The sequence below is a fragment of the Dendropsophus ebraccatus genome, chromosome 2 (assembly GCF_027789765.1).
Source record: "Dendropsophus ebraccatus isolate aDenEbr1 chromosome 2, aDenEbr1.pat, whole genome shotgun sequence".
In the NCBI taxonomy this organism is placed as follows: Eukaryota; Metazoa; Chordata; class Amphibia; order Anura; family Hylidae; genus Dendropsophus; species Dendropsophus ebraccatus.
Genome location: NC_091455.1, coordinates 131,311,179 through 131,326,437, shown reverse-complemented (window position 1 = coordinate 131,326,437; position 15,259 = coordinate 131,311,179). Strand labels below are relative to the sequence as shown.

The 15,259-nt window shown below is 44.1% G+C and overlaps 1 protein-coding gene across 2 annotated transcripts in view; it reads right to left on the bottom strand.

Moving 5' to 3' along the window:
• The window catches only part of TOPBP1 (DNA topoisomerase II binding protein 1), a 60,532-nt gene that overhangs the window by 27,283 nt on the left and 17,990 nt on the right, over nt 1-15,259 (bottom strand). The window contains exons 10-12 of one of the 2 annotated variants that reach the window (XM_069958342.1): nt 13,826-14,058; nt 12,936-13,255; nt 6,655-6,827 (exon numbers count right to left, since the gene is read on the bottom strand). In XM_069958342.1, the coding sequence (XP_069814443.1) occupies nt 6,655-6,827; nt 12,936-13,255; nt 13,826-14,058 (726 nt within the window). The remainder of the gene's footprint in view (nt 1-6,654; nt 6,828-12,935; nt 13,256-13,825; nt 14,059-15,259) is intronic. The other variant, XM_069958343.1, reaches the window with a different exon arrangement.

Sequence of the window (15,259 nt, the reverse complement as noted above, 5' to 3'; positions counted from 1 at the left end):
GAGTGCTGGGCTTTGCACTAAGTTCCCAGAGCTGAGGCTGCAAAAAAAGTGTGAAAGTCTGGGAAGAGGGTGGAGGCAGCGTCAATTTTTCTCACAAACAGGCAAAGACAGCAGGCATATACTTAAGTATGTGCCTGATGTCTCTGCCTGTTTGTTAGAAAATGGAATTTTGCACTGTTAAAGACAAGTCCCTTTATATATTAGCAAGTGTCCTGCATTTTCTTTAAATATTGTATTTCTGCCCTGCTTGGCTAGGAAACACCATCATTGTGACATTATTTTAGGGTGCGTTCACAGATTCAAAGTAAATCTGCAGCTTCAAATCTGCGTCATTAAATCTGCTGCAGATCCTGTACATGTGACCGCACCCTTCCTAAGTGCACTGTGTGCATGATGAGAAGGTGGTGCAGATCACTTTGTCTGAAGTTTGGATACCTGGCAAAATGGTGCAGTATGCTGCAATATTTTGCCCATTAAAAAAGGTAAAAATTGTGGTGGACACCTAACAGATCCCATCAAGGTTAAAGGGATACTATGGCAATTTTTTTTCTCTTTAAAATCGACTGCTGTCAGAAAGTTACTGTATATAGATTTGCAATCTACTTCTATTTAAAAATCTAGTCTTGCAGTACTTAGCTGCTGTATGTTCTAAAGGAAGTCTGACACAGTGCTTCCTGCTGCCACCTTTGTCTGTGTCAGGAATTGCTCAGAGCAGGAGAGGTTTTTTTATGGGGAGTTACTACTGCTCTTGACAGTTCCTGAAATGGACAGAGATGTCAGCAAAGAGCACTGTCAGAATGGAAAGAATATACCACTTCCTGTAAGACATACAGCAAATGATAAATACTGGAAGACTTTAGAAACTTTTTCAAATAGAAGTAAATTACAAACCTGTATAACTTTTCAACACCAGTTAATTTGAAAGAAAACATTTTTCGCCGGAGTAGTCTTTTTAACCCCTTAAGGACAGAGCCTGAAATGGCCTTAATGACAGAGACAAATTTTATGAATATGACCAGTGTCACTTTAGTCATTAATAACTTCGGGATGCTTTTACCTATCCGGCTGATTCTGAGATTGTTTTCTCGTGACATATTGTACTTTACATTTCTGGTAAATTGGAGTCGATACTCATAACAAATCTTTATGAAAAAAACCCAAATAAGGTGAAAAAATGTGAAAAAATGCATTTTTCCAACTTTGAAACTTCTTTGCGTATACAGAAAGTGGTTATACCACATAAATTATATATTAAATAGCATTAGCAACATGTCTACTTTATGTTGGCGGCATTTATTAAACTATCTTTCATTTTTTTTAGACGATAGGAAGCTTAAAACATTAGCAGCAAATTTCCAAATTTTCAGTAAAATTTCAAAATCAGATATTTTTAGGGACCTGTTCAGGTTTAAAGTGTATTTGAGGGGCCTGTATGTTAGAAAGCCCCACAAAGCACCCCATTTCAGAAACTGCACCCCCCAAACTCTGCAAAAGCACATCCAGAAAGTGTTTAAACCCTTTAGGGGAGTCACAGAAATAAAAGCCAAGTGTGTAAGGAATTTGAAAATTTTAATTTTCTGTGCAGAGATTTTATTGTAATCCAATATTTTTCATAATTATAAACCTATTACCAGAGAAATGCACCCCAATAATTATTGCCCCGTTTCTGCAGTTTATAGAAATACCCCATATGTGGCCCTATTGCGCTATTTGACGCAACCACAAGCCTCAGATATAAGGGAGCGCCTAGTGAATTTCAACGCCTCCGTTATATTTGGTCATTTTTGACTGTACCACTTCAGGTTGGCAGAGGCTCTGGGGTGTCAAAACCTAAAAAACACCCCTAAAGGGACACCATTTAGAAAACTACACCCCTCAAGGAATGTAACAAGGGGTGCGGTGAGCATCTGGACCCCACAGGTGCTTCACAGATTTTCCGAACAATATGGCGTGAAAAAAGAAAAATTTATTTTTTACACTAAAACGTTGTTCTAGCCTTCAATTTTTCATTTTCTTAAAGGGATAAGAGGCAAAAAAAGACAAAAAATGTGTAGCGCAGTTTCTCCCGAGTACAGAAATACCCCACATGTGGCGATAGAGTGCCAAGGGGGCGCAGGACGAGCCTCCAAAGGGAAGGAGCGCCAATTGGCTTTTGGAAGCTGAATTTCACTGAAAAGGATTTCAAGGGCCATGTCGCATTTACAGAGCCCTCGTGCTGCCAAAACACTGGAAACCCCCCACAAGTGATTCCATTCTGGAAACTACACCCCTCAAGGAATCTAACAAGGGGTGCAGTGAGCATATGGACCCCACTGGTGACGGGCACAAATGTGGAACAATGTGACGTGAAAGGGAAAAATTTCATTTTTTCACTTTCATGGCACAAATGTGCCCGTCATCAAGGGGTCCATATCCTCACTGCACCCCTTGTTAGATTCCTTGAGGGGTGCAGTTTCCAGAATGGGGTCACTTGTGGGGGGTTTCCAGTGTTTTGGCAGCACGAGGGCTCTGTAAATGCGACATGGCGTTCATCATCCATTCTAGCCAAATCCAACCTCCAAAATCCAAATGGCGCTCCTTCCCTTCGGAGGCTTGCCCTGCGCCCACATGGCGCTTTATGTCCACATGTGGGGTATTTACGGACTCGGGGGAAATTTATCTACACATATTGTGTGTTTTTTTTCTCTTTTAACCCCTTGTGAAAATGATAAATTCAAGGCTAAACCAACATTATAGTGTAAAAAATGTAATATTTCATTTTCACGCCACATTGTTCCACATTTGTGCCCGTCACCAGTGGGGTCAATATGCTCACTACACCCCTTGTTACATTCCCTGAGGGGTGTAGTTTCCATAATGGGGTCACTTGTGGGGGGTTTCAACTGTCTTGGCAACACAGAGGCCTTTTGAATGCAACATGGCCCCTCAAAATCCATTCCATCCAAATCCAGCCTTCAAAAACGAAATGGTGCTCGTTCCCTTCGGAGGCTTGCCCTGCACCCGCATGGCGCTTTATGTCCACATGTGGGGTATTTACGGACTCGGGGGAAATTGCGCTACACATTTAGTTTTTTTTCTCCTCTTTTAACCCCTTGTGAAAATGATATATTCAAGGCTAAACCAACATTATAGTGTAAAAAATGTAATACTTCATTTTCACGCCACATTGTTCCACATTTGTGTCCGTCACCCGTGGGGTCCATATGCTCACTACACCCCTTGTTACATTCCTTGAGGGGTGCAGTTTCCATAATGGGGTCACTTGTGGGGGGTTTCAACTGTCTTGGCAACACAGGGGCCTTTTGAATGCAACATGGCCCCTCGAAATCCATTCCATCCAAATCCAGCCTTCAAAAACCAAATGGCGCTTCTTCCCTTCGGAGGCTTACCCTGCACCCGCATGGCGCTTTATGTCCACATGTGGGGTATTTCCAAACTCAGGGGAAATTGCTCTACACATTAAATGTTTTTTTTATCTTTTAACCCCTTGTGAAAATGAAAAAAACATGACAAGATTAATGATTTAGAGTAAAAATTTTACAAAAATTACACTAAATGTTGGTCTAGCCTTGATTTTTTTCCATTTCCACAAGGGGTTAAAAAAGAAAATGAACACAAAACGTGTAGGGTATTGTCCCCTGAGTACGAAAATACCCCACATGTGGGCATAATGTGCCATATGGGCACAGGGCAAGTCACCAAAGGGACAGAGCGCCATTTAGAGGCTGGAATGGAGGATGGAGGCCATGTCGCAATTACAAAGCTCCTGTGCTGCCAGGACAGTAGAAACCCCCGACAAGTGACCCCATTCTGGAAACTACACCCCATAAGGAATCCAACAAGGGGTGCAGTGAGCATATGGACCCCACTGGTGACGGGCACTTACGTAGAACATGTGCCGAGAAAATAAAAAATACAATTTTTTTCATTTTCACGTCCCAAATGTGGCCGTCACCAGGGGGCCATATCCCCGCTGCCCCCCTTCTTAGATTCCTTATGGGGTGTAGTTTCCAGAATGGGGTCACTTGTGGGGGGTTTCTACTGTCCTGGCCGCACAGAGGCTTTGTAATTGCATCATGGCATCCTCTAATGGGAATGGCGGCCATACCTATTTAGCTGGGGAAAAGGGACAATTCTAATTTATTTTGGGGGTATTAGGCCAATTATTAGTTTATAAGGTTGAAAATGACAGGTGTCCATCAAATTCAACCTGTGTTGATCCAGAGGAAGGCAAAAAAAAACCCTCGTAAGGCAGACGACAGTAGCCTCATCACAGGGGAAAAATTCCTTCCCGACTCCATAATGGCGATCAGAATAATCCCTGGATCAACGTGACCCCTGAAATAGGAATAAGGGACAGAATTTAGATAATGTAGAACCCCAGTGACGTGTGGTGCGCCTTGAAGCGATCCAATATGCAGAGGCCGGGGGGATCAGGACAGGTGTCACACTGGAAAATGTTGTCCTTCCTGATCCCCCTGTTACACCACACTCTGCACTTCTTCTGGGGTCTCCCTTTCTCCAGTGTGGGGGACGTCACCTGGAAAATGTTGCCCTGGTGCGATACGGGGTCCCTCATATCCAGAAGCGCTGGGTCCACTCCATGGCTGCTAAATATTAGGGCACTATTACTGCTTCTGATATGTTCGGATCGTGCCGCAAGCTACAGGGCAGCGAGAGACCAGAGGAGGGGGGTGCTGGTATAAAAGTTATCCCCGTACAGGTGGTGGTGACCTTTATCCAGCAGTGGGAAGATCAGTTCCCGGACGATCTTCCCACTAACTCCGAGGATGGGGGGGCATCTGGGGGCTGGATTCGGGTGTCCCTTCCTACATACACTCTAAGGGTACGTGCACACTGCGGAATCGCGACAGATAACCCTTCGTGCATTCCACAGCTGGCACCCACCGGCGGACTGATGCAGGCGCGCGTCTCCACACGTGTCATAGACTCCATTCTATGCACGGGCGGATTCCGCTCTCCGTCCAACGTGTTCATTCTTTGGATGGACGATGGAATCCGCCCGTGCATAGAATGGATTCTATGACACGGGTGGAGACACATGCCTGCATCAGTCCGCCGGCGGGTGCCAGCTGTGGAATGCATGAAGGGTTATCCTTCGCCATTCCGCAGTGTGCACGTACCCGAAATCTGTAAGTGTACCCAGAGGTACGCTCACAGAGTGTGTAGAATTTCACTCCATACCGTCATCTCTTATTGGGACGGTACTGGCGGAAAAGATGTGTCTGGGGGGCAGCGTACGCTACGCTACCCCCAGACACGTCACTGGAGGATGAGGATGATGAGGATGAATGGAGGAACGAAGGACCCCCCATTCATCCTCACTGGCTGTTTCGGTGTCGGAGGTAATAATAACGTATCCCTCTGACGCCGAAAACACCCTGGGGGCCATCTTTATACAGGGATTGGTATATGGGGTATGTAGTGGTGTAGTGTCAAACTTTATTCAATGTAGTGTGGTGTAATGTAGTGTTTTTTACGTGTTTTTTTACAGTAAGTATAAAAAAAAAACCTACGCCAACAAAGGAGTTGCTGATAAATGCCGCACTTATGTGCGGCACTTATAAGCAGACCGTGGCAGTAGGATATAGAAAAAAAACACCCTACGCCAAAAAGGAGGAGTTGCTGATTAGCAGCGCACTTTCGTGCGATGCTGATCAACACTCAGCGGCGATAGGGTGCGGAAAATAGAAAAAAAAAATTTAAAAAAAAAAAAAAAAAAAATTCTGAACATCCCTGTAGCTGCTGATAAGTGTATTACACATATCAGCCGCTAGAGGGCAGCAGAGCGCAAAATACGGAAAGAGCCGACGCTGGAGCCGAAAATAGCCGAGAGAAGCCGAACGTGACGTCACGGAAGAAGCCGAAGACCCGAACGAAGACGAGGATGCCGCGAACCCGGAAGACGCCAATCAGGAGCCCGGGACAGGTGAGTAATGTACAAATACCTGCTCTGGACCCCTCGGCTGCCTAGCTGAGGGGTCCAGGGCAGGTATTTACTATATTGTGGGACTCTGATCGCCGTGCCACCGGCCCGATCGCCGTGAATGGCCGGCCGGTACCGGCCGGCCGTTCACGGCGATCGGGCCGGTGGCACGGCGATCACCATTACTTTTTACAGTAATGGCGGTCGGTGCCGTCCTCGGACAGCACCGACCGCCATTTTTTTCCGGGTCATCGGGTCGCCGATGACCCGGAAAGGTTCCGATCGCCGCTATTGGCTGATCTGAATTGATCAGCCTATAGCGGCGATCGTAAGCACGGGGGGTGTTAACCACCCCCCGTGCCGTGAAGCTAAGATGGCCTGCTATGATTTATAGCAGGCCATCTTCCCCGACCGCTGTGTGTGAACACGCAGCGATCGGGGAAACATCGGGCGTAAATTTACGCCCTGATGCACCAAGTACCAGGGCGCGAGGGCGTAAGTTTACGCCCGATGTCGTTAAGGGGTTAAAGGTGTATGTCAGGTGCAGTTAATTTAAAGCATGCAACACCAGTGCACTTGGTTATGTTGTTCTGCTTCAATGACAAAGCAGACAATAAAAAACAAACCGCAGGTGGTCTATTACATAATTCAGGACTGTCTACAACTACGAGAATGAAAAGAGATATATAAATATATGACACACATACTTGGCTCCCAGAACACCTGCAAGATAAACTAATGAATCTCTTTCAGCACCCAAAAACTGGCTCACGGAAAGAACACAGTCCTTAAGCGGTGTTTTGCCTTCCACACAAACCACTGGTGTGAACAAGGGATTTGAATGTGGGTCCAGAAGCTTTTCCTGTTCTATACACTTTCCCTAAAAAACAAAGAAAAAAGTCATTTTTGAGAAAGGACAATAAATCATGTCATTGGATCCACAGTGGAACTGGCTTATAAACACATACTTTCTAACTATCTGCATTAGTCTTCTACATATAAAAATACAGATCAATAGCTGAAAAGCTAAGGATATCTTTTACATGAAAAAATTATTTTTACATGCTAGTGGCTACCGCTGAGATAAAAAGAAAAAGTAAAGTCGCACAAAGTGTTCGGTCCTATTGGACACAGTGAGAGTTCGTCTCCACTGATTAACGACAAACGACCTGAAATCATTAACCTTAATACACGGAACAATAGTTGTCAGGCACGATTGTTATTACAATCGTCTGCATACTCTAGTATATGAATGTTTGTAATTACAATCCAATTATGTGTACATACTCTGAAAGATTTGTGAATTAATAACGATTTTATAATCAACTCAAAAGATGCTATCAATAGCATATGAACAAATTTTGATTATTGATTGCTGTAAACACAAAGATTATCATTTGAACAATATAATCTGGTTAACACTCCATGCAACAAAGACAACTATCAACCAAAAACAATCATTGGCTGATTGTGTCTTTTGCTTGTGTCTAAAAACCATCAGCCACCGACCATGCATTGCTACGTGTATATAGATAATAGACATGCACAGTCGATAACTGATGACTGTGTATAAGGTTTATACATATCTGTCCATGCTCCCTGGTTTTCTTCTCCCTTCTGCCCGCTCACAGCTGAAGTTTCTACACCAGTCTTATAGGCCTTGCCACTGTCTCGTCTCCCCGGTCTGAGGCTGGCTCTGAAGCTCCAGCAGCGGTGAGCAGGCAAAAGCAAGACCACCACCAGGGAGTGTGGAGAGGTAACATAAATACTTTTTTACAATACACAGAAAAGGCTGCAGGATTATCAGGCTGTGTAAAAGGCTCAAGAAGCAAGCGTCAATCTAGCAGGTTGGCGTTTGCTTTTTACCAGAATATCCCCCTCACTTTGCCTTCTATATGTTTGCTCCCTATCAAGAGCATGTGTGATCTGCCCTCGCCAGCAACTTGACAGTTTCCTTCTCTTTCCAAACTCTGAATTTCCCACAACTGCTGGGAATTTGCTAGACCTCAAAACAGCCAGGGACCGTGCCTTTCCTCTCAGATGCAATGCTTAACTGAGAAGGTGGGACAGCTCTTTGGGCATTCAGAAAACAGCATTGTCAGTGATGATTCCTTTAAGATCTTCTACTACCTACAGCCCCCAAATATCCCAAAGGAATCTAAGCACACAGGTGATAGAAGGGAGGGCTTGTGTGTCTTTCCTGGGGCTTTGATTCACGCCTCATATACAGAACATTACCAATTATACTCCCCATACAGGAATTGGCATAAAAATACCTGTATCTGAGGTGGGTCAGTGCACTGAGGGGCACTAAATAGCATCTCTCTTTCTAAATAAAAGGGACAGGGACAGTGCATGCAAAATACTCATGTGCTCTGGCTCCTACCTGCCCGGAAGAGTCTGGTAGCCAGATAGATAGAAGAAGATAGATAGAGAAGACAGAAAGTAAACAATCAGAGAAGACATCACCTGTCAGTCACTGTGTGAACTACACTGTAGTCGCCAGGGCTGTGGAGTTAGTAAGACACAGCCCCGACTCAAACTCCTGAATTTTATCAGGACCGACTCCTGCTCCTTCATAAATGGCCGGTCAGATAAAAGGAGATTTATTTATCACACTGGCTCAACAGCTTCTCCCTAATTTCCTACATGATTCTGGGGGGACTTCTTAGGGAATAAGGAAAGATATAAAGCAGAATCTCCTGTGTGTGCAGTGGATGCAGCCAGTCTCCAGCCTCCATGTCCTGAACTACTCACAACTAGACTAGATGGGGCAAGTGTTTTTTTCTGCTGACAATCTTCTATGTTTCTAACTAAATATTCACATACACACAGAAACACTGCTAACATTTCCAGATACCTGTAATACAGAGGGCAGCCATAGTGATATAGAGGGGTCACTGTGGGTGTGGGGGCACGCCATAGCACGCACGCACGCACACACACACACACACACCTGCCGCCATAGAACACTGAAGAAAAACACCACACTGAGGACAGAGGTTACTGCTACAGTACTTATGTCTTCTCCTCCTCCTCCTCTATATTACACAGGATATCTTTATATTACATTGCTGCTCATATACAATCATCCAGCATCCAGGAAGAGAACAGCACAGATCTCCCACCACACAATGGACTTTTCCAGCTCAGAAACAAACAGTGATTGACAACTTTTCCTCGATCACCCTTATCTAATAGGGTCAGTGTCCTATTAGAGTGTTGCTCATAATATATATTGAGGAGCAAAACTTATAAAATTCATATCAAAACTCAATTCTAAATTGTTCTAAGATTCTTTTTACAGCTGGAGTCGGAACATTTTTTCCGACTCCGACTCCACAGCCCTGGTAGTTGCTTATAATGGTCTGCAGACCACTAGTGCAAAGCAAGCATCAAGTTCTATATAGTCAATGTATGAAGGATAACTGTCTTGAATATCATCAAAAAGTTATTTTTTCCAGTAATACGATTCAAAAAGTGAGAACACCTATATTATATAGATCATTACAAAGAGAGTGAACTTTTGTTTACAAAGTTCAAGGAGAGTGAACTTAGTGTTTATTTTTGCTAATGTTGATGATTATGGCTTACAGCCAAGGAAAACCCAAATCCATTATCTCTGAAAATTAGGAAGCTTTCTCAGATGTTTATGGTTAATTAATCTAAGCGTTTAAAAATGTCCCTTAAGGCCCTATTTCACGGAACGATTATCGTCCGTATTCGGCAGATATCGTCCGCTACGGACGATAATCGTCCCGTGGAATAGAGTGCAACGATCAGCCGACATCGTTCATGTCGGCTGATCGTTGCAGTCGCTTGTTTTTTAACATGTTGAAAAACAAGCGACTGATATAGCAGTGATCTGCTGCCGTCGCTCCGTTGAATAGGAGCGTCGGCAGCAGACGCTGCTATATCCTATGGGCTGCCCGGACAATCAGCGATCACCCGGGCAGCCCCCCCGCAGCTCCCCGCCGCCCCCTCCCGCACTCACCCGCTCGCTGCAGCCACGTTGAGTAGCGGTCGGCAGCGAGCGGGGAACGAGGAGCAAACGAGCGCTGAGAGCGCTCGTTTGCTCCTCTTAACGACCAGTGTAATAGGCCCTTTAGGACTGTATTACACGGCCCCCTCAGCCAATCAGTGATAGAGGCAGGGCACAGCTGCAGTCACAGACGCTGACAGAGAGGCAGTAAATTTGGGTCTCTGTCTGACCTCTATATTACAGGTATCTGGCATTGTTAGCAGTTTTTCTTTGTGTAAGGCGAATATTTAGTTAGAAACAGAAAATGTTCAGCAGAAAAACACCACCTGCTCCATCTAGTCTAGTTTTGGGTTCTTCATGACATGGTCACTGGAGAATAGCTGCATCCACTGCACACACAGAAAGAGGAGAATTTGCTTTATATCTTTGCCTTATTCACTCAATCGCCCCAGGATCATGTAGGACATTAGGAAGAAGCTGCTGAGCCAGATCTACTTTACACTAGTTTGATAAATAAGTCCCCTGGTGACTGACTGGCCATTTGTGAAGGAGCTGGAGTCGGACATTGATAAAAATCAGGAGTCGGAGCTGAGGCCTTCCAACGCCACAGTCCTGGTTAGTGGTAAACTAGCAGTGTGCATCTGTGTACGCATTCAATTTTATCTGGAGGTGCTGATTTTTTTTTTAGCAAGATTTTGAGCAAAAAAGGCCACGTGGTCCATCTAGCTTGCCTAATATTTCCTTTATTTCTATCTTAGGATAAATGGTTTATCCCAGGCATGTTTACATTCACTTACTGTGGATTTAACAACCACATCTCCTGGATATTCCAAACATCTACTATTTTTCAGTAACCAACTAACCTCAGGTTGTTTGGTTCCTGCATTCATTTTTTTGGTTCCCTCCTTATTTAGTCCTTATTTAAAGATTTTGACCATGTCTCTTCTTTCCTTCAGACTACAAAGATTTAAATTTTTTATGTTTATGATTGCTTATGATATACATATACAAAAACAGGGTCCATGGAGCCTCAGTTGCGAGTCTCAAAACAGAGGAATAGCCCAATATCCCTGCTAGGAAGGAAAGCATGTTGCCAAGGGTGCTTCCCAGTGAGGAGAGCACCAAGCCACCCGGATACGTAGCCCCTTAAGTCCCACTCTGTTGTGAGTATTGGGACACAAATAGGGAAGTACCAGGGAAGCCCCTTTTATGCCATAGTCTAACTCAGTTGCGAGTATTGCGACATGACAAGGAAATTGAGGCCAACCTCTTTAAGCGGCTACGTATCAAGATGGTTTGGTGATCTTCCCACTGGGAGGCACCATTTGGCAACGGGTTTCCTTCCCAGAAGGGATATGTGGCTATTCCCGTGTTTTGAGACGCGCACCTGTGGCTCCATGGATCCTGTTTTTGCATATTCAAATTTTTTAGGGGCAATGTTTCAATGGAGACTCTTGACTCTTGCAATGGATTTTTTTTTTTTGCTGATCTAGTATTACATTCATTTCATACGAATACTAAATGGATAAAAGGTGTTGTGTCATGAAGTAAAGGAGGTAAAATCAGATATGTATGACATACAAATATGCAAGGCAGTGCAAATGTGCTGTTTTAAGTAAAGTAGCTTACATCACTATACCATATTATTTCCATATGCATCTATGATTACTTCCTGGGTTCCTCTCTGAACTGTGACCCTGCTGTTGCAATGCATCGGTGCGGACACTTTCCCACAAAATAGCACATGGGGGATTAGTAAGGATGCCTCTACACAGAGAGATTTATCTGACTGATTTTTTAAACCCAAGCCAGGAACAGACTATAAACAGAGAACAGGTCATAGAGGAAAGACTGAGATGGCTTCAAAAATCTGTCAGATAAATCTCTGTGTAAAGGCACCCCAAGTAGTAATGCTATATGAATTATATCAGCTGTTGGACCTTGATAAGACTTCCCTTATGGTGTGTTTACACAGATTTATGTGACAGATTTTTGAAGCCAAAGCCAGAAACAGACTTTAAACGGAACAAGTCTTAAAGGAAAGATTGAGATTTCACCTGTTTTTAAATCTATTCTTGATTTTGGCTTCAAAAATCTGTCAGATAAATCTGTGTGTGTAAACAAACACACAGTGCAGTTAAGTTGCTCTTTTTACTGAGCCCATAACCAGGTGTAGATCATAATGAATTAAACAAAAAAAAAAAAGTTGGACGTAGCATCTGTTCTTTATATAACCTAATTTATTATGATCCACACTTGGTGTTGACCTCAAAGATGCAGCAAGAACCACAACTAAACTGTACTCTGTAAAAGCAGGTATGATTTCCGTCTGAGCAAATCAGATGAAATTATGTTAGCAGGTCATTTTGAGGCAGTGCTAAAATACAGTGGAAATTTGGTTTTCGTGATTAAAACATTTTTTCATGGCAAGGAACAACACCTGAAAAGCTCCTTAGGCTGTGTTCACAGATGGGGTTTTTACTGTGACGTTCCTGCAAATTGTGCAAATGTAGTAAGACCATTTTGGCTAAATTTTACAGAAAATTTGCAATTTCGGCAAACAGACATAAATGTCACAAATAAAAATAAAAAAAAGTTCAAAAGTTAACACAGCGGTAAAGGGATATTTCGGGATAAAATTATATTTTACTATGCTGGGGGGACATGCCAGTGACAAATACTGACCTATCCCATTCCACCACCGCTGCCAGGAAGCTGAAGTGCCACAGCTATCTGCCTGTAGCCTTTTCCTTGAAAGTGGATGTGCCACACCTATCTGCAGCTCTGTACCTATTAGGGTCCTGACAGATTCCCTTTTTAAACATTTGGCCCCAGCTGCATGATCACTGATCTCCTAACTGACCTCTACTTTACTAATGATTTCCAGAGTGGTATAAGAACATAGCATCAAAACAGGCTGAATCAACATGTGGCTAAAAAAAAAAAGCATTACATTTAAAAATCAGCTTCAAATGAAGAAAACAAACAAAGACAGTTATTGCTTACCAGCCAGGCATTAGTTACCACTTCTTCAACTGTAGCCTCCACTTCACATCCAAGTAAAGGAACCACAGCATAATCCGCAATCATTCTCTTCTGCACAGACAACACTTTACCAGCATTCTTCTTTATTATATCTGTTATGCAAGCTTCATCCTCATCAACAAAACCCAGAACCAAAAACCTTCTCCGACTGAACAAGCCCCCTTCCATGATTGTAGAAGTTTCTCCAAAGCCACTTTGGCTGTTGTAAGAGGACATGTCACCCTGTACACTAAATTGTGATATAGTATTCTGCTTTGCAGTCTCATGGCTTCTTGAATCTACTGGAAAAGCAAAGCCATAAACAATGGTAATACTACATTTCTGCCAAAGAAATATGTCCTTTAGTGTGCCTTCACACGTACTGGATTCACAGCGGATTTCACGCTGCGAGTTTGCAGCGAAATCCGCTGTGAATCTCTGTACTGTGAAGTCCAATGGGTTTCATTTTCATTTCGCTGCGAGTATGTAACCCAGCCCCTTTAATCCCCCCCACCCGGAGCATACATTACCTGCTCGGCCGCACGCTGCATGTGAGGCTCCCGTCATTCCACAACAGTCAATCACTGCACGGGCAGCTCTGATTGGCTGATGCTGACCAACGGGAGCCGAAGGCCTCACATGCTGCCGTGTATGCTCCAGACGCGGGCTGCAGGGGGTTAAATGAGCCGCGTTACATACTCGCAGCGGAATAAAAATTCCACTGCGCATATGTAACCCCATTGAACTTCACTGTACCAGGATTCGCTGCCGATTTTGCTGCAAACTAGCAGAGTGAAATCCGCTGCAAATCCAGTACGTGTGAAGCTACCCTTAGTTGCAAAATGTAGAAAAGCATGTCAAAGCAATCTTACTTAGAGTGGAATCATTTTCTGTGTACTGAGACAGCAGGTCTTCATCAGCTTGAGCCTGGTTGTCTGGTCTTGGTAATTTACTGCTCGTCTTCCGAACAGAGGAACTGACAACAGGTAGTGCTGGAGTTTGGATTTCAGCAGGCATATAAGAGGAGTGAAAGTAAGTGTCCTCAGCTTGCAGGACCCCTTTAGAAAAACTGTCTAATAACCACTGTACAGTAAGAACGTAAGGCCTGAAATAAAAACAAAACCTAACAAAATGACCAGAGCAGTGTAATAACTACAACTGTGTAACGTGAATGTAAGAGAAAGTAACAAATTCTTAAAAAAATTGCATACTTCCAAAAGGGTATGCCAACATACAGTGCTGCATACCTAAGCCTAGCCCACTCTTTTCAATGGACCAAACAGTCTACCAGCGAATAAGTTTGGTCCATTTCTGCACTTTTGAGACCTGCAAAAATTACCATTCATGCTTGGAAACAGACCAACACAGTTACTGGTAGACGAAGTTTGGTCTAATTAAATGAATGGGCACAGCTCAGGTATGTGGCAATATACACCAGTATATCATTCTGCTGGTTTGTTAATGTATACAGTGGATGTACAGCAACAAATGTGCCTTAGACCACTGATACAAAATTGGTCAGTAAAATTGAGGCCTGTCACAAGTCAATGAAAGTCACTTTACAAAAAGAATGTGTTTTTCTTTGTAATCTCAGATACAGCAGTTCTTGAGAAAGTAGAATATGTATGCTGCAAGCAACTTCAGAAGACTGTAGCAGTCAGGTGGAAGTTCTTTTTCTGTTTAAGGGTATATTCACACGAACGGGCTCGCAGCGAGATTCTCGCTGCGAGCCCGGCAGGTCCTGGCAGTTCCCACACACTATATACTCGCTGCGGTCTAAACGACCGCAGCGAGTATGTAATTATACCGCCCTTAACCCCTTCTGCTCCCGCCCGGCTCCCCCGCTGTAAGCATACTTTACCTGTCCTTGCTGCACGGGTCCGGCGTCCTGCTCTCCCACCCGGCCAATCAGTGGCTGCGGCTGGGCAACACACTAATTGGCCGGACAGGAGAGCAGGACGCCGGACCCGTGCAGGAAGGACAGGTAATGTATGCTTACAGCGGGGGAGCCGGGCGGGAGCAGGAGGGGTTAAGGGCGGAATAATTACATACTCACTGCGGTCGTTCAGACCGCAGCAAGTATGTAGTGTATGGGAACTGCCAGGACCTGCCGGGCTCACAGCGAGAATCTCGCTGCGAGCCCGTTCGTGTGAATATACCCTAAGAGTAGCTTCACACATACTGGATTCGCAGCGGATTTCACAATGCAAGTTTGCAGCGAAATACGCTGCAAATCATTGTACAGTGAAGTTGAATGGGGTTACATAACCACAGCAGAATTTTCATTCCGCTGCCAGTATGTAACA